Source organism: Copadichromis virginalis, linkage group LG20 (assembly GCF_057382275.1).
Source record: "Copadichromis virginalis isolate Kocher_CV1m ecotype Utaka linkage group LG20, C_Virginalis_male_GT1.1, whole genome shotgun sequence".
NCBI classification, from domain to species: Eukaryota; Metazoa; Chordata; class Actinopteri; order Cichliformes; family Cichlidae; genus Copadichromis; species Copadichromis virginalis.
Genome location: NC_140637.1, coordinates 3,945,584 through 3,970,571, shown reverse-complemented (window position 1 = coordinate 3,970,571; position 24,988 = coordinate 3,945,584). Strand labels below are relative to the sequence as shown.

At 42.8% G+C, this 24,988-nt stretch overlaps 2 protein-coding genes across 3 annotated transcripts in view; both read right to left on the bottom strand.

The window, feature by feature from the left end:
* Positions 1 to 1,715: 1,715 nt before the first annotated feature.
* Positions 1,716 to 4,972, bottom strand: LOC146684059 (uncharacterized). The gene is made up of 5 exons (XM_085444598.1): positions 4,773 to 4,972; positions 3,402 to 4,682; positions 2,965 to 3,128; positions 2,547 to 2,691; positions 1,716 to 2,228 (listed from the first exon to the last, which is right to left on the bottom strand). Exons 2-5 carry the CDS (start codon positions 4,461 to 4,463, stop codon positions 1,716 to 1,718), a joined length of 1,884 nt encoding a protein of 627 aa, XP_085300724.1. The 5' UTR covers positions 4,464 to 4,682; positions 4,773 to 4,972.
* A 645-nt stretch (positions 4,973 to 5,617) lies between these two features.
* Positions 5,618 to 24,988, bottom strand: part of cpne5a (copine Va) — a 97,614-nt gene continuing 78,243 nt past the window's right edge. For both annotated transcript variants that reach the window (XM_085443077.1, XM_085443078.1), the window contains 7 exons: positions 21,263 to 21,309; positions 18,940 to 19,121; positions 16,008 to 16,135; positions 13,322 to 13,424; positions 10,738 to 10,795; positions 10,416 to 10,489; positions 5,618 to 9,102 (listed from right to left, as the gene is read on the bottom strand). In XM_085443077.1, coding sequence (XP_085299203.1) covers positions 8,917 to 9,102; positions 10,416 to 10,489; positions 10,738 to 10,795; positions 13,322 to 13,424; positions 16,008 to 16,135; positions 18,940 to 19,121; positions 21,263 to 21,309 — 778 coding nt within the window. In that variant the 3' untranslated portion in view covers positions 5,618 to 8,916. The remainder of the gene's footprint in view (positions 9,103 to 10,415; positions 10,490 to 10,737; positions 10,796 to 13,321; positions 13,425 to 16,007; positions 16,136 to 18,939; positions 19,122 to 21,262; positions 21,310 to 24,988) is intronic.

The following is a 24,988-nucleotide window of genomic DNA, read 5'->3' as shown; positions in this document are numbered from 1 at the left end:
TTTCACAGCCAAAATCTAATCAGTCCATCCTTGAGGCCAAGTGAATGTTTTGTCACAGTTACATGCTGACATCCAGGAAAACATTAGGCCTCCAGGCATGTCTGCCAATGGTTTTGAGGTATACGAAAACATAACTTTGAAAGATTGAATACTGGACTTAGCTGTCATGAACAAACTGTTTATAAAGTCCTCGCTCAAAACATTAGACTGCATATCAATTTATGTTCACAACTTACTGGGAATAGTTATTGCACTGTGCAAGTTATTCGAGTGAGGCATGAGAACTGTGCTGTCTTCCTTCCAATTCGGTGTTCCGATACCTACAGAAATACTCTGACGTCTCTGTAGCGGTTGGCTGTATTAGTGATGAGCAGGGTCAGAAGTATAAAGCACTAGTGGATGATTTTGTGGGGTGTGGTCTAGGAGAAATCATCTGCTTCTGAATGTGAATAAGAACGGAGGGATTGTAATTGACTTCAGAAGAAAGAAGACGGCTGTGTGACTTCTGTCCTTGAAATGGTTGATCTGGGCATCAACACTGACAACAGGCCGAACCAGAAGACTAACACAGAGGCTGTAAAGAAAAAGGAGATGAACAGGCGCTACTTTTTCTGTGTGCAGCAAAATAATGGAGATTTTCTATCACTCATTTGTGGCAAGCACAGTGAACTTTGATGGGGGAGCAGCATCGGCGCTGGAGACACCAACAGAATGAATAAACTGATCAGGAAGGCTGGGTCTGTGACTGGCTGCAAACTGCACACTTTTGAAGTTGTGGTAGAGAGGAGGTCACTGAACAAACTGTTATCAATCATGTATAATCCTGACCACCTCTCTGCACCGCTTAGACAGGCAGCAGAGCAGTTACTCAAATAATCTCTCATTTGGATCCACTGCCACAAGGAGAGATACAAGGCATCTTTCACACTGCATGCTCATCACCATCTTTAATCTGTCTGGAAGAAAGTCATCTGCCAGATGTTATTATTGTTATTATTTCTGTCACGGTATGGCATGGCACACCGTGGGGATGTGGGGAAGGAGGACCCAGGTGCGGAGCTCAAAGTTCAAGCAGTGCGTTTATTTACAGAGTGGAACAAAAACAACAATAAATCCCCGTGTTCTCCCAGACTCCCGTGTCGTGTCTCTGCGTGAATAGTTCGTGTCTCTGTGCTCTCCGCTCCCGTGTCAGCACCCCCCGGTGCTCGCTGCTCTTCGTGCCTTCCACGCTCCTCCTGCGGGAAACAATAGACGCAGCCGTCAGGACACAAATAACCGCGGGCATACACTTACACACATTAACTCAATTCAATGGGACGACTAACGTGGAGTCTCAAGGAAATGATCCCGCGTCGGTGGGAGCTCCAACTCTCTCCTAAGTAGCTCCCCCGACGAGGCCTGATCAGCAGCAGGTGTGTGACTTCGGGTGTGGCCAGTCCTTCCGCAGGGCCTGCTCAGGGACTGCTCAGGGATCCTGGGTTGCTCAGACCCAGGACCCTGACAGTACCCCCCCTCTAAGGGCCGGCTCCCGACGACCCCAAAACAAAAAACAGCACAACCAACCCAGGGCGGGCGGCTGGGGGAACCAGGACGGAGGGCCAGAACCAAAACAAGCAAAAACAACAAAACAACAAACCGACCCAGTCCACAGTCTCAGAGTCAGACCGCGCATCCCGCAGCGGTGCAAAAAGAAAACGAAAAGACGCCACAAACAGTCACAGGCGGCCCATCAACACAACAAGAGAGTTCAGGGGGCCTACCTCGAGCCCAACGGCGGCGACGTAGCAGCTCCGGCGGACGGCCCCGGGTCCGGCGGCAGCAGCAAAACAGTTCAGGGGGCCTGCCACGGGTCCGGTGGCGGCGGCGCTGCTCCGGTGAGCAACAGCGAGGCGTGGCAACAGGTCCATGACGCGCCGATCGCTGACGTGGACGCACCGGACGTGGAGGTCCCTCCGGTCCGCCGGCAGCGAGAGCTCCTCCTCGGCCGGCAGCGAGAGCTCCTCCTCGGCCGGCAGCGAGAGCTCCTCCTCGGCCGGCAGCGAGAGCTCCTCCTCGGCCGGCAGCGAGAGCTCCTCAGCTGGCGGTGCGGCCTCCTCCGGCTCGCCGAGCTCCTCAGCTGGCGGTGCGGCCTCCTCCGGCTCGCCGAGCTCCTCAGCTGGCGGTGCGGCCTCCTCCGGCTCGCCGAGCTCCTCAGCTGGCGGTGCGGCCTCCTCCGGCTCGCCGAGCTCCTGCTCGGGCATGCTGAGCTCCACAGCTGGCGATGCGGGCTCCTCCGGCTCGCTGAGCTCCTGCTCGGGCATGCCGAGCTCCTCCTGCTCGCTGAGCTCCTCAGCTGGCGGTGCGGGCTCCTCCGGCTCGCTGAGCGCCTCAGCTGACGGTGCGGGCTCCTCCGGCTCGCTGAGCTCCTGCTCGGGCATGCTGGGCTCCTCCGGCTCGCTGAGCTCCTGCTCGGGCATGCTGAGCTCCTCCGGCTCGCTGAGCTCCTGCTCGGGCATGCTGAGCTCCTCCGGCTCGCTGAGCTCCTGCTCGGGCATGCTGAGCTCCACAGCTGGCGATGCGGGCTCCTCCGGCTCGCTGAGCTCCTGCTCGGGCATGCCGAGCTCCTCCTGCTCGCTGAGCTCCTCAGCTGGCGGTGCGGGCTCCTCCGGCTCGCTGAGCGCCTCAGCTGACGGTGCGGGCTCCTCCGGCTCGCTGAGCGCCTCAGCTGACGGTGCGGGCTCCTCCGGCTCGCTGAGCTCCTGCTCGGGCATGCTGAGCTCCTCCGGCTCGCTGAGCTCCTGCTCGGGCATGCTGAGCTCCTCCGGCTCGCTGAGCTCCTGCTCGGGCATGCTGAGCTCCACAGCTGGCGATGCGGGCTCCTCCGGCTCGCTGAGCTCCTGCTCGGGCATGCCGAGCTCCTCCTGCTCGCTGAGCTCCTCAGCTGGCGGTGCGGGCTCCTCCGGCTCGCTGAGCGCCTCAGCTGACGGTGCGGGCTCCTCCGGCTCGCTGAGCGCCTCAGCTGACGGTGCGGGCTCCTCCGGCTCGCTGAGCGCCTCAGCTGACGGTGCGGGCTCCTCCGGCTCGCTGAGCGCCTCAGCTGACGGTGCGGGCTCCTCCGGCTCGCTGAGCGCCTCAGCTGACGGTGCGGGCTCCTCCGGCTCGCTGAGCTCCTGCTCGGGCATGCTGAGCTCCTCCGGCTCGCTGAGCTCCTGCTCGGGCATGCTGAGCTCCTCCGGCTCGCTGAGCTCCTGCTCGGGCATGCTGAGCTCCTCCGGCTCGCTGAGCTCCTGCTCGGGCATGCTGAGCTCCTCCGGCTCGCTGAGCTCCTGCTCGGGCATGCTGAGCTCCTCCGGCTCGCTGAGCTCCTGCTCGGGCATGCTGAGCTCCTGCTCGGGCATGCTGAGCTCCTCCGGCTCGCTGAGCTCCTGCTCGGGCATGCTGAGCTCCTCCGGCTCGCTGAGCGCCTCAGCTGACGGTGCGGGCTCCTCCGGCTCGCTGAGCTCCTGCTCGGGCATGCTGAGCTCCTCCGGCTCGCTGAGCGCCTCAGCTGACGGTGCGGGCTCCTCCGGCTCGCTGAGCTCCTGCTGCAGCTGGACGAAGTCTGAGGTTTCCCGAGCTTGCACTACCCCCCGGGCTTTACGCAGGGTGCAAAGGCAGGCGGAAACTCCCTTGAGCTGGCCGAGGTAGGGGTTTCCCTCCAGGATTGCCTCGATGGCGTTTAACCCCACCACTCCTGCCCTTGCGTTGGTGGTGTGAGTTACCCAGTCCATCAGGCGTTGGACGCGGGTGAGGTCGCTCTCTCCGGACAAGGCCGCTGGAGTGGGCAGTGGAATGGAGGCTGCTGCTGGTGGAGAAGATGGCTGAGCGTGTGATGTGGATGGTGAACAGGATGAAACGGTAAGCGGTGAGGTAGATGTCGCGGGGGATGATTCAGCAGGTGACGGCTGGATCACTAGCCGGGCGATAGGCTGAGGTACAGCGACCAGCTGGGCCGCGGGCTGCGCTTTGGCTACCGGCTGGGCAGCTGACCGTATAAACATAGCCCCCGAGTAAACAGTTGAGGTGAGTGACGATGAATTGTCCATATGACTCACCACAGCCGGCTGTTGAGATGTCTGTGGATTTAGCTGCGGTGAGGAACGCTGGCGGCGCGAACGTAGTTTCCGTGTCGGCGTCGGGGCCGGCGTCTCAGGCAGTGAATCCACCAGCTGTCCGAGCTGGTGGGCAGCCTGAGGAGGAGAGTGGAGGTGGAGGGTGGAAAGTAGGAAGTCCAGGACCACCGCATTAAGGGAGTCCACCAGCCAGGGGAATTCAAAAAGCATCTCCTGCAGCCGCCTCTCCACGGCGCGACGCAAACCTTCCGCTGGCTTCTCCCACCACACCTCACATAGGTGGTACACTTCGTCCATAACTTCCCTCCTGAGCCTCTCCTCGGAGACCGCTGGGTCCATTAGAGGCGGGATCATTCTGTCACGGTATGGCATGGCACACCGTGGGGATGTGGGGAAGGAGGACCCAGGTGCGGAGCTCAAAGTTCAAGCAGTGCGTTTATTTACAGAGTGGAACAAAAACAACAATAAATCCCCGTGTTCTCCCAGACTCCCGTGTCGTGTCTCTGCGTGAATAGTTCGTGTCTCTGTGCTCTCCGCTCCCGTGTCAGCACCCCCCGGTGCTCGCTGCTCTTCGTGCCTTCCACGCTCCTCCTGCGGGAAACAATAGACGCAGCCGTCAGGACACAAATAACCGCGGGCATACACTTACACACATTAACTCAATTCAATGGGACGACTAACGTGGAGTCTCAAGGAAATGATCCCGCGTCGGTGGGAGCTCCAACTCTCTCCTAAGTAGCTCCCCCGACGAGGCCTGATCAGCAGCAGGTGTGTGACTTCGGGTGTGGCCAGTCCTTCCGCAGGGCCACACCCCTCAGGCCTGCAGGTGGCTGAGCTCCATCCTCCAAGCATACCCGCAGACACACACACACACACACACACACTCACATATACAAGCATGGAGAAGAGCAGCAGCAACACCAAAATACATATAATAATAATAATATAATTCATAACTGCTCAGGGATCCTGGGTTGCTCAGACCCAGGACCCTGACAATTTCATCTAGAAAAAAAATCACAAATATAAATCAAATAATAAAGAATTTCTCATTCATTCATTAAAAATCCAACTGGTATTCTGCCAAAGTTGTCAATATTTTATTCATCTTAAGGCAATCCATTACAAAGCATTTCACAAACCACAGTATGACGACAATATCATGTCCAACACCTGGTTTGGAAATATTCAGCATGCAAGTCAAAGACCAAGAGAGGTATGTAAACAACCTGGGATAAAACAGGAGTAGTGGCAAGAAGAACCCATACAGTATGTGTCTCATAGGAACAGAATGAAAGAAACAATAGATGCAACATGCTGGATGGGGCCGTTTATCTCCAAATACATCCTAAGTAACGATAATGACGCACTGGCAGATGCACTAATCAGGTGAAATGATGGCAAACTACCAAACTTCCTGCCACTTTGGCACAAACATGCACATTTTCTAAAGAGGCCAAGTTCAACTACTGAACACACGTTGGCACTGAATGTTCTTTATGCGGGGCCTATGTACATAATTCAGCCTCAAACAGAATTTGAAAGGAAGTGGAAAAAAGAAACAAAGCCATTTCCACCAAGAGAAACGGAATAATTCTGTTGCTGCAAAAGACATCATTTATACTGAGCAATAAAATTCAGAGGTGTCAGAGGTGTTATTGATTATTTAGCTTTTTTTCCTATATTACTAAGGATTGAAGTTTCTGATTTCACTGGGGGAATTTGTTATTATCATCTCAGAAAAACAGCAGTGCTACTTTTTAAAAATTATTATTTAAAACTCCACAGACAAAGTTTGGAAATTTGCATGCGTTTCAGGTTTAACGAGCACAGTATATGTATGTATTATGTTTGCACGTATCCTATTCCCTCCTTAATGAGTGGGACAATCTGAAAGAAACTTTGGAAGAACATCGTCATACATAAAGCATTTCTAATGTTTTTAAAGATTTATTACAAATCCCAATTCTTTGGATTTTCACATTATGCAAATGCGATGGTTGTTCTCGTTTAGCGTTTGTTTTGTGTGTCACGTACAATGTTTTTGAGTCATCATTAAATACTGAATGAAGCATTTCAAAAAGCAGTGCAGGCCTGCATATATTTATATTACTTATATTTATAAGTTCATACTTCATCTTATGATAAATGTGTTCAGTACAAATTGTTTCCCTTAGATTGACTGAAAAATACAGTACAGTATGTAGCATTTTAAAACAAAGAATCCGTATTCATTTTGGGGGGTTGTTTTCCCATATTTTCAACCATACACTGAATTTTATCATTTGACATTTATAGAAATGCCCATAAACTTCTGTAAAAGAAAAAAAAAAGACTTATCAGGACATTTTCTGTTTTTTATAAAAAAAAAATTATCATCGTGTTAAATAGCTTTCTATAGAGGCATACTGGTATTTTTGACCATTATGTAACTCAGCCTAATTTGAAATGTGATGAACCAAGAAATCGGTCAGCAGATTAAACCCTGCTTTGTCTTCTGAGAGGGAAATGTCATCACTAATGAAAAAGTTTAAAGGAAAGAAACCCAAATATGGGGCTGGACTCATGACAGAAGGAGTTCAGCACCTCAGGACTGACTTTCTGCAGTATCATCAGACTCTTTCTGCTCTCTGAGAGCAACACAGCCATGGGAGTCAAAGAACAACAAACAAAAACTCTAAAGCAACATGAATTATGCAAACACATTTAACTCCGAACACAAAAGAAAACACAACCGAGATTCACATTCACAGAGAACAACACAAAAAAAATCTTTTTAAACGTTAGTTCTCCAGTTTCATTGAGTGAAATCATTTTGAAACACTGTGCTAACAAAACAGAAAGGAATTTCTTAATAAAACCCATGAATGTTTACTTTTTCCTTGAGGCCATGTAAATGCCACAGCTGAATTGTAAACAAGTCTTGACTTTGAATATTGTACAACAAGGCTCGATGACACTGGTAGCATTTATTACTTCAAAGATTCTTAGTGAAGAGCTGTAAGTATAAAAAAGTGCAGAGCAGTGGCGGAGACAGTGTGTACCAGCTCCTTTGGCTGAAATAGTCCTAATCTCACAAGTGTTTTATCATCTCCAACATTTTCTGTGTGTACATCTTAAAACATGCTGGCAGAATCACACCTGGGTAACTAAATTTGGATATGTTTCCATATAAATAGGCACATCTGGATCAAGATATTGAGTGACTATGTGAAAATGGCCATTATATATGGATAACTTGATGTACACAACTGGGCCACGACTGTCTTTTTTGTTTTTTTACACAATTTATACACAGTCGCCATAAAGATATATATATATATATATATATATATATATATATATATATATATATTAACAAGCTTAAACTAAATCTTAAAACAGAATTGTGCAATTGTGTCTTTAAGCATTTAAATAGCATCCCGATGAGTTATAAAAATGGGCCATTGTGCATTAGTATAAAACAAAATGATCTGAGAACAGTCGAGAGACAGAAGACAGCAGACAGGATGGAATAAAAAAAAAAAAAGTCTGTTTTTGTTTTGCGCAGTCACTTAAAAAAAACACTCAGTGCCTAAATATATTTTTTACTCTGTTGCAAGATTTATGATTGTTCAATCTTCATTCTGGGGAAAATCAAACAAATCAAATTTAATGAGGAGAAAAATGGCTGTTAGTTGACATCAGTCTTTCAAAAGTATATCGTATTTGAAGTCTCCTTTAAAAATACTGAACTAAATCTCAGATATTAAACTGTCACCACAACAAACATAATGGAAAGAAGCAGCAAGATGGAAAATGATGGCAGCATGAGAATAGTTTTATCTACGTTTCCTTGCATACTACATGGAAAAGTGAGTATGTGCTTGTTTTTATGATAGATACAAGTTCATTTAAATATCAGTATAATAGTAGTGATAATCCTTTTTAAAATAAAAAAGACAGTGTCAAAAAAAATTCAGGGCCCTTTCCATTATTGTCATTGTGGCTAGTCCTTTCAAAATAAGAGTTTTTTTTTAGCTTATCACCACTATTGCCTTTGTGCTTTTTATTTGGACAATATTTAGTGCATTCTGTAAATATAAATATAAGAAAGATGTATAAGACATGGTGCTAAAATATCTATATAGCAACAGCTCGCAGGAGGTGCTCTACTTTATAGCTTGCAATTAAAGATTATTCATAGGTGAACATGATTAATAAACTGCTGAATGGGTTTTGTCACATGCTCTTATATTACAGTCCTTATCAAAGTAGAAATGGGGGTCGTTTTTATTATACTGGTCACAAAATATAAGGTGGAAAACTTCTGGGGAAATATGACTTTAATACCCCACCCTTTAAAACCCCCTAAAATGAACAGATCATTCCTGCAATAAATAAATAAATAATTATACACATGATTTCCTAGTTTACACACATTGATTCCAAAAGGTATCACAAGCATGATACACACTGGCACATCCTAATATATTTATGCCTTCAAACAGGCCCTCTTTATGGGCTCACTTGCTATCCATTACATCACCATTTTGTCAGGTTAGACAGTGAACAACTGAAAGCTCCTTTCATACCGGTCTCTCAGCGCTCCGGTCCTCAAGCACTCAGAGAGTAAGCTCCCTCATCATAGCAGGTTCCCCTCTGCAGTCTCACTGCTCCAAACCACAATGGAGTCTCATCATCTTTGTGTTACGCTGGATTAATATTTACGGAAGGGCCTCAAAAGCATTTTTGCTTCAAAGAAGTGTTGGTGGAGACGGGTTCCCATCAATCTCAACCTTGCTCTGCCCGACGCAGAGCTTTGTGTGTGTGGGCGGGGAGGGGCTCACACGGGGTTGGTCGGCGGCTCATCACTGGGCGAATACACTGGCACAGGGTTGGGTTTAATGGCTCTGCTCTTCATGTAGGAGATCAGTTGGTCAGGGATCTCAGCCAGTACGTCTTTAGCCAGTCGAGCCATGCTCAGCACATGGTTACCTGTGCGGTCCATGTAGTCTCTGAATGGTACAAACTGTTGTGACATGAGAAAGAAACACATTACTTTTAAAAATCCCTGAATCAAACTGGCAATGTTTTCCTGGTTTCCTGGCTGGTTCACTGAAATGATGACTCAAAGGAACACCAAGGTTTGAAAATTCTTTGTAATGTCCAGAAGGGGGCGACTCCTCTGATTACAGAGAGAATTTTATAAGCCATGTAGGTCTATAAGAAAATTAATTTAGTTTTGGTTAATTTATAAATTCTGCAAACAATTTTGTGCTAAGTTTATGGTCCTGTTATTGCAAGACTCCACAGTGGTAGATTGATGTGCATACAGTCATGTGGAAAACAATCAAGTTTTCTCACAACTATAAGATGTGCTGTGAAAGACACCCTTACTGCTTCCATGGGAGTTAAGACTAAGCTTAAGGAGCACCGAGGTGCTGCTAATCAAATGCACTTAAAATGATCCTCAGCCAGTGTGAGCACCTCTATTAAAGAAGACGTTTTGGCAAGTTGCTGGTTTAAAGCATTCACATGTGTTTTAACACATTTCCAGCAAATTCACCTCAAGCTCAGACTGTGCAATACTCGGACAAATTGCAAACCCACCCAAGAACTATGATTCAGACTCTACAGACTTCAGTTAGCATATTAAACATTAATGTTCATGACAGTACAATATGAAAAGACTGAATAAGTATGGCTTGTTTGGAAGGGTTTCCAGGAGAAAGTGTTGCATCTGAAAAAATCACAAAAGTGCTGTAACAATGAGAGATGAGACCATAATGCACAACACCACATCTGGACAAAATCAATCACAGCATTTCAGCACAAAACCTCATACCAGCTGTCGAGCACTGTGGTAATTTAGGCTTGTTTTGCAGTCACAGGACCTGGGCACCTTTTGGTCAATGAGTGAACCGTGAACTCCTACTAAAATATTCAAATGTAGGGTATCTGTCCAAAGTATGAAATCTGGCTAAAACTAGGTGATGCAACAGGACAACGATCCCAATCACAGTAGCAAATATAAACAGAATAGCCAAAAAAGAAAAGAATCCAGATGTAGCAATGACCCAGTCAAAGTCCAGAACTCAGCCTGACTGAAATGCTGCAGCGGTACCTGCATCTGTGCATAAACAAATGCTGACTGTATGTATGAATAAAGCAGCTGGAAGATAAAGAGATCACCGATATGATTGAAATTGAAAAATGTATGCTATACTTTAAGAGATATTTTGCACTGGAATAAAAAACAGAACATAAGGTCGCCGTTGCCTAATGTTTTTATGCCTATAGAAAATGAGCTGTTCCTTCCCGTGACGAGCCGAGACGTCTCACCTGTACAATGTCTCTCTCTGCCACCTTCCCCCGTGAGGAGATTCTGACATCATCACCATCCAGCTCAACCATTGCTACAGAGAACAAAAATGGATTTTTAAACAAATCTCTAGTATACCTCAGCATCAAAATTATGTATACACTCTTTTTTAGTTCATCATGAAACTTTCCAGAGCAAATATGTCTTCATACTGTGAAGTCATTTACAATATTTATTATTCTTTGCAGAAAGTCTGAGCTGGTTTAATAAAACAAACCATCCCTAATCCGAAGAGGCAACAAAGTGCTTTCCACATATTTTGTGTGTAGTTAGTATTCTCACCATCAAACTCAGCCTGGCCAACTCCAACAATGATGATAGACATGGGGAGTTTGGCTGCCTGTCATAAACAAGAAGAAGAGACAGTCAGTTGTCAGTCACATGCCAGGAATACAATATTTTCTTTCAAAAAAACAAAAAAGAACCAAAGCCATCAAAGTTTTCCGCAGAGCATGAAAGGGTTACATTTCCAATTACGTTTATTTATCCACCAACACACATCTCATTAAAACAGTCAGTATGAACCGACATGCACAATTCCCCAGAGAAGACATAAATGATAATGGGCAAGATAAAATAAGACAAATATAAATTAGAAATAGCATAAGAACGTTGTCTTGACTATGTTACACATCACATTGTGTTGTATAGTTTTGTTCCCAAAGGAGCCAAGAGAAAACGCAAAATGCATTATTCAAACCAGGGCCTTCAAGGTGGCTACAACTGTCAGCACGCACAGAATTTGTTAGCTAACCAATATACACACATTCACAATCTCATAGTAAAGATAACATAAGGTTATGCAATGCTCTTGCAGTTTGCAGAAATCCTGCAAACACCACTCAGTATAAAACCCTTTATTCAAGTTTGCTTATAGAAATGATTCAAATGCTTTTAACATCAGAACAGAAAAGGGCCGCATGTTGTGTCTATTTAAACGACAGTCAAAACAAATCATAAATCTACAAGATAAAAGGGGGCATCTTCTCAACGGTTTGTGGTGTAGAGGTTACTGCACTGCATAAATTCAGACCATGGCATTGGTGTGCAGAACGTGAAAGCCCTGGCACGAATGAATGAATGATATATGCTTTCACAGGGGCAAAAGTAGGTCAGCTTTCCTGGAAAAACCTCTCAAGGGGAGAGGCCTGTCACAGATAGGAGTAAATAGACTGAGGAGGACCTCCCCTTTCATGGTCTCTATCGTTTTTCTCTCTCAGTCTCTATTCCCGATTTATTTCTTTTCTCCACTAGTGTTATTCCTCATGACCTCTTGCTCGCGCACAAAATAGCCTATATATTCTATTTTCCCAGTTTCCAGCAGACCAAAACCCTCAGGTATATACTTGCCAGAGCTGATACTGTTGCTTGAGCTGCATTATTCAGTTTACACCATTTGTTACTTTGCGTGTACTGTAAAGTGTCACTCCTCCAGTTTTTCTGATGCTTCACTTTCACTGCAGAGAACCACAACAAATCTAAAGGGATTCAGTAGATATCCGCTGTGATATCAGCAGTTTCATTTAATATTAAAGGACTACAGAAATATTTTGGGACAGGAAGAATGGCACCACCATGTTTCAATCATGCCCATGAATTTAATTCTTCACAAAACTTTTACCACAAAATCTAAATATGTACATTGCCTCTGCAGTAGCTTTCATTTGATTCTGTACCAACACTGTTACGTATTCTGTATCAGGTTGCTCCATCTCACCGAAGCTCGAAGATGAAGACCCAAATTAAGCTCCCTAACAGGAAAATATCCACAGTTTTATGAGGTTCCTGAGTCAGTCTCACCCAAACAGCAAAGTGACAACTGCAGATATAATCTAAATTTCGCATACAAATTAATTTATGTCTGTTCCTCTCGGGCTAAAAGCAGGCTCTGCTTTACAATTTTATTAAAATGAAATTTTCAGTTTCAAGGAAAAACATCAAAGGAAAAGAGTTGCAGACTGTATTTACCTCTGAGGCTGTTCTGTCAGATAAGTGGATATCAATCCCTGAAGGCTAAGCTGTTTAAAATACAGTACCATACAGTGTGGCCATTAGCAGTAAAATTACCAGTCAATATTTGCTCTGTACAGTATTTTAAATTAGCTCTCATGACAGAGCACAGCCTGGAAGAAAGAAAAAAATATGCAGAGCTGAGTGTTGGACACAGTTACTTGTTTATGATTCATCGTTCCAGGGCAAAGGCTGAATACCTAATGAAGCTCTTCCATCCAAAGAGAGCGAAGTCAGGTCCAGTGGCTGCAGGATGTGGCAGGTTGAGGTTGAGCAGAGCGCAGAGCAGCAGACAAGATCTTAAAAGGAAGGTGTGGCTGTTCGAATGGTTTGATTAACAGTCGCAAATTCCCTTTAAACCCAGTCTGCTGGGGGTCTGAACACTGTGTTCCTGTAAGGCTCTACCCGCTCGACGATGACTGATCGTCAGCCTTACCTCTGCGGGCAGATTCCAGCCAAAGGTGAGCTGCAGTGTTGTCAAGACACATGAAATATGCAGCAGGCAGTATGGGACAAAACAAACACCATGAAACTTTAAAAAAATTGGCAACACTGTTGCCTCAGATCTCAGATCAGAGCACAGAGGTTGAATCTCAGCTGAGCCTCTAAGCCTCTTGAGGGTCTCAGAAAGAAATAAAAATATTGGACAAACTGAGCCTCTAAGAAGTGGGGTAGAAAACATCCCATAAATCCTCAAATCCAGTGCTACTGGCTTATAAACCCTCAAAGTAACAGAAAGCCTGAGAACAGTGCCACAGTAAGCTTAAAGCACCTGCAAAACCAATGTCCCGCAGAGTGGAGGAGAATGGAGAGAGAGAGGTTAATATCCTCAGGCTAGTGTTAAATCAGCACTTACATTCACTATGGCCTCCTTGGTCTGAGCCATGTCCGAAATCACTCCATCAGTGATGATGAGCAGGACAAAGTACTGAGATCCGTCCTGCACTGCTGCTGCATACCTGGGTGCAAGAAATGGTAAGTGGTAAATGGCCTGTATTTGTATAGCGCTTTAGTAGTCCCTAAGGACCCCAAAGCGCTTTACACAACCAGTCATCCACCCATTCACACACTGGTGATGACAAGTGTGTGAATGTGTTGTAGCCACAGCCACCCTGGGGCACCAGTAGGCAACGGGTGAAGTGTCTTGTCCCAAGGACACAATGACCGAGACTGTCCAAGCCGGGGCTCGAACCGGCAACCTTCCGATTACAAGGCGAACTCCCAACTCTTGAGCCACGATCGTGAAACTGACTGTGACAGAATGATTTAAGCACAACAGCTCATGTTAGAAAAAAAAAAAGTTATGAAAAGCGCGCATGCAGGAGCAACCAGAGAGAAACTCTTAGAGGAGCAGAAAACAACTGTGTGAGAGATAAAAAATACATTAAAAAATATATTCCTCAGAAACAAACTCTCTCCGCACAGTGTGTGACACAAGAGCTTAATATAGACACGTAAAGAAGAAAAATATGTTGTATAGCTCTTCACGTCTCAGAGGTCTATCTAGACACTCTTACGAAACCCATCAGAGACACCACAGTGAGTGTGGCCTAGATTCAATCGCCCATCGCTGGCTGCTCTATGAATAATTTGTTAAACTGTTTATGCAAGTGCAGCAGTCTTATTCTTCTGGAACATTATTGATTGCCTTGCATTCATCTTACTAGACTTGATGAGCAAAAAAAGAGGGAGAAATGTGGCAGATCATTGCAAGAGCCAAGGACAGGTCAGAGGTGAAGCTTCACTCTTTGCATCCTGCTTGGTCAAATTGACTGTGAGGCACCGACAGTTTAATCAAAGAGCGTGCCCTGTCTGTGACAACAGCAAAAGCGATGGCTGCTGTTTAGGGGATTAAAGTGGCATTTGTCTTCCTTAGCTGACTTACAACAATGTAGGCCACACTCACTGGAGACTGTTCAGTGTATTAGCAGAGTACTAACAGCAGAGTCAAACTCAATTTGTAGATTCCTACACAGATGAGATCCTTAAACTGGCTAAAACATTAACAACTCAACATCGTACATTTACTATACATTATGCATCATGCATGAACATCTTTCCCCCTTTTATCAACATTTCCTGACTTCAATAACTTATCAGCTTTCTTCTTGTGGTGGATGGAAAAGTTGAACATGCACATTAAACACAACTACTCAAATGAACTGCATTGTTAAGATCATTTCCTGGTTATGCAAATAGTTATCTTTTCATCAGTTTTAAATTGGACATCCTTCTGAGACTTTTATTTATTCTTTTTTTTTTATTCATTGACATTATGCATAAAGGTCTGCAGGGGAATGTTTTCTTTGGTGCGTTTTAAATTAAATTAATTTAAGCTGCAGTTTGTGCTTTCAGTTATCTCAACACCCTAATCTTTAGCTTCTGCCAGTTGTTAGTGAGGCATATAACAGGATTTTAAGCTCTAAGACTGGATGATTCCAGGCTTGAAATAGCTCCTCCCACTCTACAACATCACTGGGGAAAAGGATTCTTCACAGTTTATAACTGTTATTATACAAATCAGTAAGAGATAGAGAAAAGCAAATATTATCTACATGAAAACCTGCAAAACTAATACTGAAACAAAAAGTGACATAAAAGCCCTTCAGATGAAAACAAGTTACACATTTTCACTACTCAGACTACATTTCTCTGATCACATTTGTATTTTGATTTATCTTTTTGATTAAATACAGATGATCTACTTACTAGCAGATAGGAAAAAGCTCTATTTTAGCACCATAATAGTTTGTAATTACGTAAGGATGGATATGACATCCTTTAACCTTCTGTCAGCTGTAGGGGGTGGGCAGGGCATATATATATATCTATATATATAGATATATATGTTACATTTTGTTAGTTTAAATTTTGCGCGTCGTTTTATTGAATAAATCTTTTTGCATAAGCTCTATTATTCTACTACAAGATTAATCTTTATGGGGAAAATATTAACAAATACACTTGAAACACAGGTCACAGGGACACGTTATATACATGGGACTTAATATAGTAATATCACAACTGTTTTTAGCCGCAAACAGCACATTATGTCTTCTGTGTGTTTAATGTACTGCTGTCGGTTTGTAGGCACAGCTTTTTAATTCACTTTGTGCACTTACTCTATTTGCAGTGACAAGGAGTTTGTAATGGTGAATTAATGCCATGCCTCATTTACAGTAAAACTCATTAAGTGACTAGCGTGGCTCATCGATACATGTCACGAAAGGCTGCATGACCATTTACAAGTTCCCTCCCAGAGACGCCGCCTTACCTCCCCACGTTCATCACGTTATATGTCTGCAAAATAAACGTCTGGCACCACAAATCCCTGATTACCATTTCTATTTGTCTTAGCCTGGCAGCTGATTGTTTATTTTCCCTTCATTATTTCTACTCAATTCACAGAGAAACCATCACTCACTGTCCTAATGCCTCTGATGGCATGGCTGCCTGCTGAAGATTATTTACAGACTGACTTTCAAAGAAAGGGCGACTGCACTCTGTCATATATCCACTGGGACAGATGTTTGCGTTGGTACCTTGCCACATGATTAACAACAGGAGCAAAGTTGGTGGGTCCATACAGCTGAACTGTCTTAAGGCTTTGATGGTACGCTTCAAGAATCCCCTCCATACCATTACAGTACGGGTTGTCGACGTTGCCATTCTGAGGAAAAACAACAAGACATAAATGGTACAAAAACTACAACAATGGCAGAGTCAAACAATCAACAAAAATGTATTTAACCTGTTAAAATTAATCTCATGTTAAAGTGTTAAACTGTTAAAGTGATTAAAGTGATTTATTAGATTTTCAGATGAATACAAGTGGATGTGCTAAATACTCCAGTATGTTTGCTAGCTGGAAGGTCACTATGCTTATAAGCAGCAGCATGTTGGACCAAACCAGACTGGAAAGACTAGTGATAACCTGTTTTAAAGCTCTGTATTTGTATTAAGTTTAGCAGCAACCACATAGCGACACCACTTTCTACCCTCCCTGCTACAGAGATTTACTAACATAAAGGTAACACCACAGAAAATGACATAAAATTATTTATATAATATAATTATTATTTTTTTTTTTTTTTGTTTCACACATGGTACAGCAGTAATGCATTCCCATACACAACCTTCCTTTCAATTAAAGTAACACTGTTTCCATGCATGAAAAGGAGCAGGAAGAAGAATAAATTCATAAATTCATAAATATATCAAGACAGACTATAAATAATTTTTAAAAAACACGACTTGCTTAAAAAAAACCTCTAGGAAACATCCAGCAAGAGCTGCTAGTGTTTTAATAAGCTGAGTGTGTGATGATGGTGAAACTGAAGAAGAGGGCTTAAGCCACCAATCATCAGAGTGATGCTACTTAAATTACTTTGATTTAGACACCAGGGTTACTCGAGTAGAACAATTCACTAGACCATTACCTGCACATCTGTGAAATCAAACATTGTGCAATCTTTATGCTGTACAGTAAAGTTCATGTGAAGGGGACTAGCAGGTTAAGGATCATTTCAGGTCCCATCGGTCAGCGGTGCATGTATGAAAACCATTCATGACTAAAACAATACAACATAACTTTTAACTGTGAATGGTAGTGGTTAAAATGTCTTTTTCTGTGTGGGCAGGATGGCCAGATTTCCTCAATCAAACAAAAGTAGTTTAAAAAATTAGCTAACACATTAAAGAATCAAATATTCATACAGAGCTTCATTTAAAGTAGTGTTTTGTGCCAATCATAGCCACAAACTGAACCATATCCACCGCGTGCCCAGCTAAGAGACAAAATTATTTATTTAGGACTACATTTATTTAATTTTTTAAAAGCAGTGCTCTCAGTCAATTTTACTCAACTACAAATCAAAATATTTAGCAAAGAAAAAGCTTAAGGAAGTTTGTGTGTTACAAATTTAACAAATGCAACAGAAAATTTAATTAAACAACATTTAGGCTTTTTAAAAATATTAAAATATAACCAGCGGTCTAACAGCTATTCCACTTTTTGCAATCAATTTTTAATGAAGAAGAAAACAGACTCCCCTGCACTGTCTGTAAAGCTCACCACTGAGACAGGTTCACAAATTATCAGCGGGATTTAAGCCATGTGAGGAAGAAAAGGTTAGGTCATTATTCAGTCATTCTTGAGCTCTTAAGCTGCTCTGATGCTTGAGTATTGTCCTACATAAAATTCATCGCCCTCTTGAATGCTGCAGTGTTGTGTGGTATCTTCCAATAGCTGGCAGAAGGTCTGGGAGTTGCATAAAAGCTCCAACTTGCTCATCCTTAATGAGCACAGTCCATACCAGAACCTTCACCACTGTGCTGGCGCCAGTGGTGAAGTGGTGTCTGATGTCTATAAGTGATCCAGCCGCACACATCCATCTAGAGGCACTCTCATTTCACCAGTTCTAAAACCTTTAAAAAACTCTGTCTTCATACATTTCCTGGACTAATCTCAAATATGAAATTTGTGAATGTTATTTTAGTGGTGGGCATGTTTTCTGTCTATGCACTTGGTAGTTTGTACCTCAGGACAACATGTTGACACTGAAGCATCACAGGTTTCTGCTAGTTTCATGTCTTTTACGATCAGTCTTGCAACCCTCTTTACTGTAAGCCAATAGCTCTTTAGATTTGCATGTTCTGGAGTTTGGAAATGTAGAAATAACAACAAGATCAAAAGACTCACTTGCTTTATAACTGTGCATGGAGAGTCGAGGAACTTCAGGTTGTAATTTGGTCAAAGCTAATCAGTATTGTAAATAATATAACAATAGTGATGCAGTAACTGTATGTGCCACGGGTACTTCTAAAATACTGGTGTGGAGTTGAGGGCTGAATGGCGTTTTGAAAACACTGTTTTAGCCGACAGAGATGTTCTTGTCAAACTTAGCTTCAAAGGTTAGCGTCCTTGCCCATTAAGGCACAGTCCAAAGCAAACATACACAGTATAAGAAACATTTCACTCAAGACTTAACTTTACTTTTAAACCCACTTACATGAGTATGGCAAGAAAAAAAGAGAGACTTCAATTATATGCCGAGATGAATCTTAATTCACAAGTTTTAATGGAAACATGGAGTGATGCAGACATTACCCTGTAGACACAGTCCTCATTAGGCTGTACTATGCAGCAGCCAGAGCACATTACTGAGTGAAGCTAAATTGATTTAAGAAGCCGTCAGCCTTACAGAACCTAATTTGCACTATAAAAGGTAAATGGAATTCAGCCTGAGCTCCGCATGTCAGAGATGTAGCTGCTTTTATCTCAAAATGCACACATCTACACTGCACATTCAACATGCTTACCCACACGTAGAAAATAAACACACAAATGAGCACTCCCTGGGATCACCTCCAGTGGGAGGGCCAAAATCATCTTCCCACTGATTCAGATTAAGTCAATGAACCAGATGCCGAAATACAACGTCGGTGTCTAAAATAATCACATAGTTTACTCACCAGTGGAAACTCGTGGGAAACCCTCCAATCAGGGGGCAGCTTAGCACCGAATCCTAGGGCAGGGAACATCTTATCACTGTCATAGTCCTGGATGATCTCTCCAACTGCCTTCAGGGCCATGGCATAGGCATTCATCTGGTATGGGTTCATGTAGTGTAGTGAAGTGGACTGTGATGGATTTCCTTTTAAGAAGAGAGAAGTCAGAGTCACTGATGCAGACCATCAGACTGAGAGGAAACTGACAGCCGAGGCAGGGGAAACAAGAGCAAACTAAAGCTAAACTGAAGATTTGGGTTTGAGGAAATGACTGCCTTATTGAAAATAACTGTAAAACTTGATGTCTATTTATTTTGCACTATAAGGCTTCCCTCCAGATAATAAGAGCCCTTATTATCTCACAGAATTAATATGTTTGCTGATTTAGTAGTTGGATAATATTATTAAACAGATTAATGATATCACTGAATATATTTATCTCTTATTTTTATTACAACTTATCCCAGATGGATCTAATGAGTGTTCGTCAGAAACACAATAAATACTTGTGTTTGATTACACTAAAAAAGACGCTTCAGCTGAGAGGATTTGGCATCTGTGCTTGACTGGTCATCTACTTTTATATTTTAAAGCTTCAATGCCATTAAACATTATGCAGAGACAGATAACTAATTAAAATAAACACTGGTATAAAGTGTCTTCTGTGTGCTTTGGTGTTAGTTCTACTGGAGGGATGAAAAATTGCTCTTCCAAAAGATATTCCCTTGGTTTTTTGTTAGTGATGGTGGAGCAGATGGTGCCGTGAAGCACGTTGGTTTAAAATCTACCCTAGGTATTTAGTTATGCTGACATCTGGTGACAGTGAAGGCCATAAGATGTGTGAGGCACTATGGGAAAAGCCAGCCCAAGAAACTAAGAATCCCAGCTGTGCACGCAAGTGGCCAAGCAATCAGGAACAGACAGACTTTCCAAAATTTCAACTGTTTGTTATTTTAACTTCACTCTCTGCAAATATCTCTCAAAACTATGTGTGGAAAATGTTGTTTATTGAGCAGTTACTTTCGCATAAACTGCTATTTAACCAACACGCTGTGTTGCCTCAAATCCACATCCTGGAAACCTCTTGCTTGGGAGGGGAAAACCCTGACTCAACACACCTGGGAGTGCAACCTGGCCAGTCAGCCAGTGAAATTTACCCTCTTAGTGATGTTGGCAATTGCCCCCTAAGCCTGTGGCAATAATGCTCTGAGGATTGTGAGTGATCTAAGGTTTCTTGCAAACCTAGTGGCGTTTTTAACAGAAGTTTAATCACTTATGAACGTGGTACAACTTATTGTTGGGATTTTCTCTCTATTATTGCAGGGCCTTTGACCTAGAATATAAAAGGACTTCGAGGCAATTGTTGATGTGAATTGGCGGCATATAAATAACATTCAAGTGAATTGAGTTGAACTAATTTATAACACAGACAGGTTGCTCTCAAAATGCAGTCAGTCTGCACCACAAGACATCTATGACACATCAGGAACTCAACTGAGCTGGTTGTATTCTGGTTGTATTCCTAAATAAGAGCAAATTGCAGAGCGTCTATGTCATTTTGCAGTTAAATCAACATCCTGAAGTAATTTTGTCACTATTTGTGGTGAAATTTCTGAATTTCTGTATCAAATCTGTGGCGTTCGGAGATTCTGACTGAATGTTAGCAGTAAATGTGAATTTCTGGGTATGTAAACGGCAACAGATGATGACACATTTGCAACCTTTCTGGATTCATTACAGTTAATCACATTATTATTATAAACATTGCATGTAATTACAACTTGAACCCCTTCAGTTTCATACTGATATCAACTGAATCCAGCTTATTGCCACTTTATCGCTGTCTTGATGCACCAGTCACTTTAAAAAGGGCAACTGACTGCAAGCAGCTGCAAACCCAGTCGCTGCATTTGAAGTAATCGTCACACAGGCAACAAGATCACAAGTTCATTGTACACGAGCGCACAAATTTTATTCATACCACGGTCTCCGGCCACTGAAGATTTTCGATTTTGTGCATTTTTATATTTGTACATGTTTGGGTATATATACTATAGCTACCATCTTTTTTAATTATCACTAATATGATTTAAAGTTTTCGTTTTATATATTGCAGGCTGGCAGGAGCGCTTAATAGTGTCTGACATGTGAACACCTTGAAAAAAAAGGGAGATCACAGGCAGAGAGGAAACTCCAGCCCCTCTTTGAATAAAGGCCAATCTTCTAGTTATACATGAGATGACAAATGGAGGCAGAGCAGGGCGATGGTTGTTGTTGAAACACTCACCATTTGATGCTGTGAAATCAATGGCCACTGTGAAGTGAATCTGAGTCCTGAAACAGATGAATAGGGGAAAGGATGCTATTAACAAAAGCGAGGCAGGAAAACTCGGTGCTGCAGTTTAATGAAGCTCTCCCAGGTTTCAGCATCCTCTGTGGTCTTATTTGAGAAGAGGTGCGACAAAACTGAACCACAAACAGTGTTGACAATATATCTTTTGGAGTCAGGCTTTAATAGTTTAATTTTTAAAACAGCGAAGGAGATACATACATAAATTATTTATTGCTATACTGCATCCAGAGGACTGTTCAAGCCTTTTAATGATTACATTACTTAAAGATTTAACAGCACAACTACAAGACCATAAAAAGCAGAAAACCTGATAAGAGTACAGCCATTTCCCCAGTGATTTGTACAAACACATAATGAGTCGCTGCAGCTGGCTTAATGAAACATCCGGAAAGATATGGGGATGAACAAAGCATCTGAATAAAGTAACTCAGTTTCATTCACTGCGCCCAGGCTGAAAAAGCAACCTACAGCCAAAAAAAGAAGTCAAAAACTACTGGATATTTTTTATTCATGAGCCCATAATGATAGCCAAAACCTTGAAAAGAAACTAAACATGGCCTAACTAGTCTCTGCTGGATCTGTTTATTTCCCGAGGGAGAGAGACGAAGGGAGCGAAAGGAAGAAGGGCGTAGATCTTTCATTGCGATTAACACTGATTGCCTTTTCTTAGCTTCACCTCCATTCAGAAATTCCCACAAGCGCAGTATTGTAGATAATGGCACCGTCCTCCTGGGGAGGCTCTGACCTCAGCTCATTAATCAGCATTGAGCCGAGCATTCAGCTGACAAAGGGGAATTGTTGCGGTGGCATGTTGCCTCGATTTGAAAGTCTGATTTCTGTGGTTAGTTTGAATGTTTGGCTAGAAAAGCTAGATGGTGGGTTAGCATTAATACTACAGGACAGTAGACTCTGGGCATGTTATTCAAATTGTCTGTTGGATCATTATGAACAGTTTCATACTTAAACATTAATTGCTGAACTCTGACCTAAAATAACCCACAACATGGTTCAAATTCTGAAGTGTTTTTTTGCATCACATAGCATTACCTTGCATCATATTTGTAAATGAATAGTTCAGTTTTGTGCTCTCTAAATGTCTCCAAATTGATACTGCGTATAGGAAGGAAGAAAACACCTTAAAGTACCTAAAACCTCTGGACAGCACTGCAGGCCTATGTTCTTGGGACAAAAAAATCAATATGCATTCATGTTGACTGATGCTGTAATATTGCCAGTTTTGGCAAACAACCAATGGCTGATCTGGAGATGTTATTTTTATCCTTGTCCTTGACAGCTGGTAATTTCTCTGTCATTTTTTTAACTTTTATGCTCCTCTTCGAGCAATGTATCACTCAGTGGACAAATTAATGTACCATCACCATTTCCTATATTTCACCAGGCGTTTTTAAATCTGACATCAGCCTTTAAATGGCCTCATACAATCTAATTCAACACAAATCTTTCAGCACAGGTAGTCCGACAATTCCCTCTTGGCACCGGTTTGTCCTTTCACTCTGCCACTCAGTGTCTCCTCTCCTTTCAGTTTTGTTCCAAGCTAAAATGACGGTTCCCCAAACAGTTTGTGGATCACCTTGAATTACAGCAACAGTATAAAACAGGCAGAAACGTATCAGTGTCATATTGACTTTACCCTTCCAGTTAGACAAACACCATATGGCAAGGGCCTGTAATGTGAAATGCCTGCAGACTAAGCAATCTGAGCAGGGTGGGTTATTGTATGCAATGCAAAACCGGGAACAAACAATGTACCTACAGTTAATTTACAGTCTCATCAGTATGCTCTGGAAACATAAACTACACCAGTGAACAGACTGCCACAACAGTAAAGATAATTAACAATCCACTGCCACCTCATTAGTGCACCTACACTACCTCTCGTTATTTTAATATTTTGCTGCCAATGAGCCAGACTCTCTCATAATGTTTTTTAAATGGTCATGAGCAAAAATTCTCAAAGGTTTTTGACAGGATATTGGAATTTTTTCACAAATTTTCAATCCAGTTCTCATACCTGACCATTTTCAGAGGAATGATTTTTTGTCTGTTAAGCCTCTTGACACTGACCTGTGCATATTTCAAGCATTAAAAGGCACCTATCTCAGGTTTGTTATGCGCAGTCTGCCCATTTTATTAGTTCAATCTGTAAAATATACTAACACGGTTAGACATTCATAACATTGTATTTTTGTACCAACGAGGGGATTTCCAAAGAACTATCTCAGCATTGTGCGCAATGCTTCCTTAACAAATATGAGGAAACTGGAAGAGTGGAGGGCAAAAGAAAAAGTTCAGTGCGCCCCAGGGTGGCTGTGGCTGCAATGTAGCTTGCCATCACCAGTGTGTGAATGTGTGTGTGAATGGGTGGATGACTGGATATGTAAAGCGCTTTGGGGTCCTTAGGGACTAGAAAAGCGCTATATAAATACAGGCCATTTACCATTTTTACCATAAATAAAGCCTATCAACTGCAGATGAACAGTATCTGAAAGTCATGTCCTTAACAACTTTTTAAAAAGCCAGCAAAGACCTGTCATAGATTAACTGGGCTTTCAGTTAATCCACCTACTATTCACTGAATCCACATCAGAAATTAGTTCACAGGATATCAAGAAGCCATTATTAAGGAAGGAAATGGCGAGGAAACAACTGCAGTATGCCAAATTACACAAGAACTGGAAATCAATGAATCCAAATTTGAAATACTTGGCTCAAACTGTTCTAAGTCTTTCCCAAGGGGGTCAGGAGAGAGGTAGAACTTTAGGGAAACATTTAAGCCAATGGTGTTGGGGAACATTTCAAAACTGATGGATGTTGAAGGTAAAAAAGCACCATCAGCGCCACTATGTTTTGCTTCACCTAGCCATGGTATTAATCCAACACCATCTGGAAAGCATCTGACTGGCAAGAGATTAATTTTTCAGCATCACAATGATCCCAAACACCATGCCAGTAACAGCATACCTGGATAGAAAAACACACAGTGGAACACTAAGTCATGGATTGGCCTCCCCAGAGCCTGAACCTCAACAATACTGAAGCAGTGTATGTTCATCTTCACAGAGAATGGAACAAAAGGCAGCCAACATCCAAATAAGAGCTCTGAATATGCGGACGTCATACCAAATATTTACTTTCAAGCTCTTAGAATTACTGTTTTTTGCCTTATATGCTGCATTTCCATTCTATTGCATATGTTTCAATAAATCGCTGCCCTTTTACTAGCAAAGTATAAATACATAATGCAGTCTAACTGTTATACTGACAGGGGTTTCTTTATTACTTTGTCCATTTATAGCAGTGCTAAGCTAGATTTTAAAAAGCACCTCAGACATTTGTAAATGAATGAGTCATTCTATAGATTACACTGAATTCGAGCGTAGTACTGTAACAGGATGTCACCACAACAACAAGCCAGTTTATAAAATTTCTTCCTCCTAGATTTTTAACTGAAAGTGGCATTAATGCAAAGTGGAAGCATTTAGGAACCACAGCAACTTAGCTACGAAGTTACAGAGCATGATCGCCACTGTCAATGTGCATAGTGTGTAAAAGTTGCCAACACTTTGCTGACTCAATAGCTGCAGAGTTCCAAACCTCCTGTGGCGTTAACATCAGCAGAAAAACTGTGCTGGGAGCTTT

Bases quoted from the DNA above. Each gene is read 5' to 3' on its own strand.
- LOC146684059 (XM_085444598.1), bottom strand. From the start codon at position 4,463: ATGCCATACCGTGACAGAATGATCCCGCCTCTAATGGACCCAGCGGTC. The intron at 3,129-3,401 runs CTCAGCGAGCCG...GAGCCGGAGGAG, and splicing joins TCAGCATGCCCGAGCAGGAG to CCCGCACCGTCAGCTGAGGC. The intron at 2,229-2,546 runs GTGGAGCTCAGC...ATGCCCGAGCAG, and splicing joins AGGAGCCCGCATCGCCAGCT to GAGCTCGGCGAGCCGGAGGA.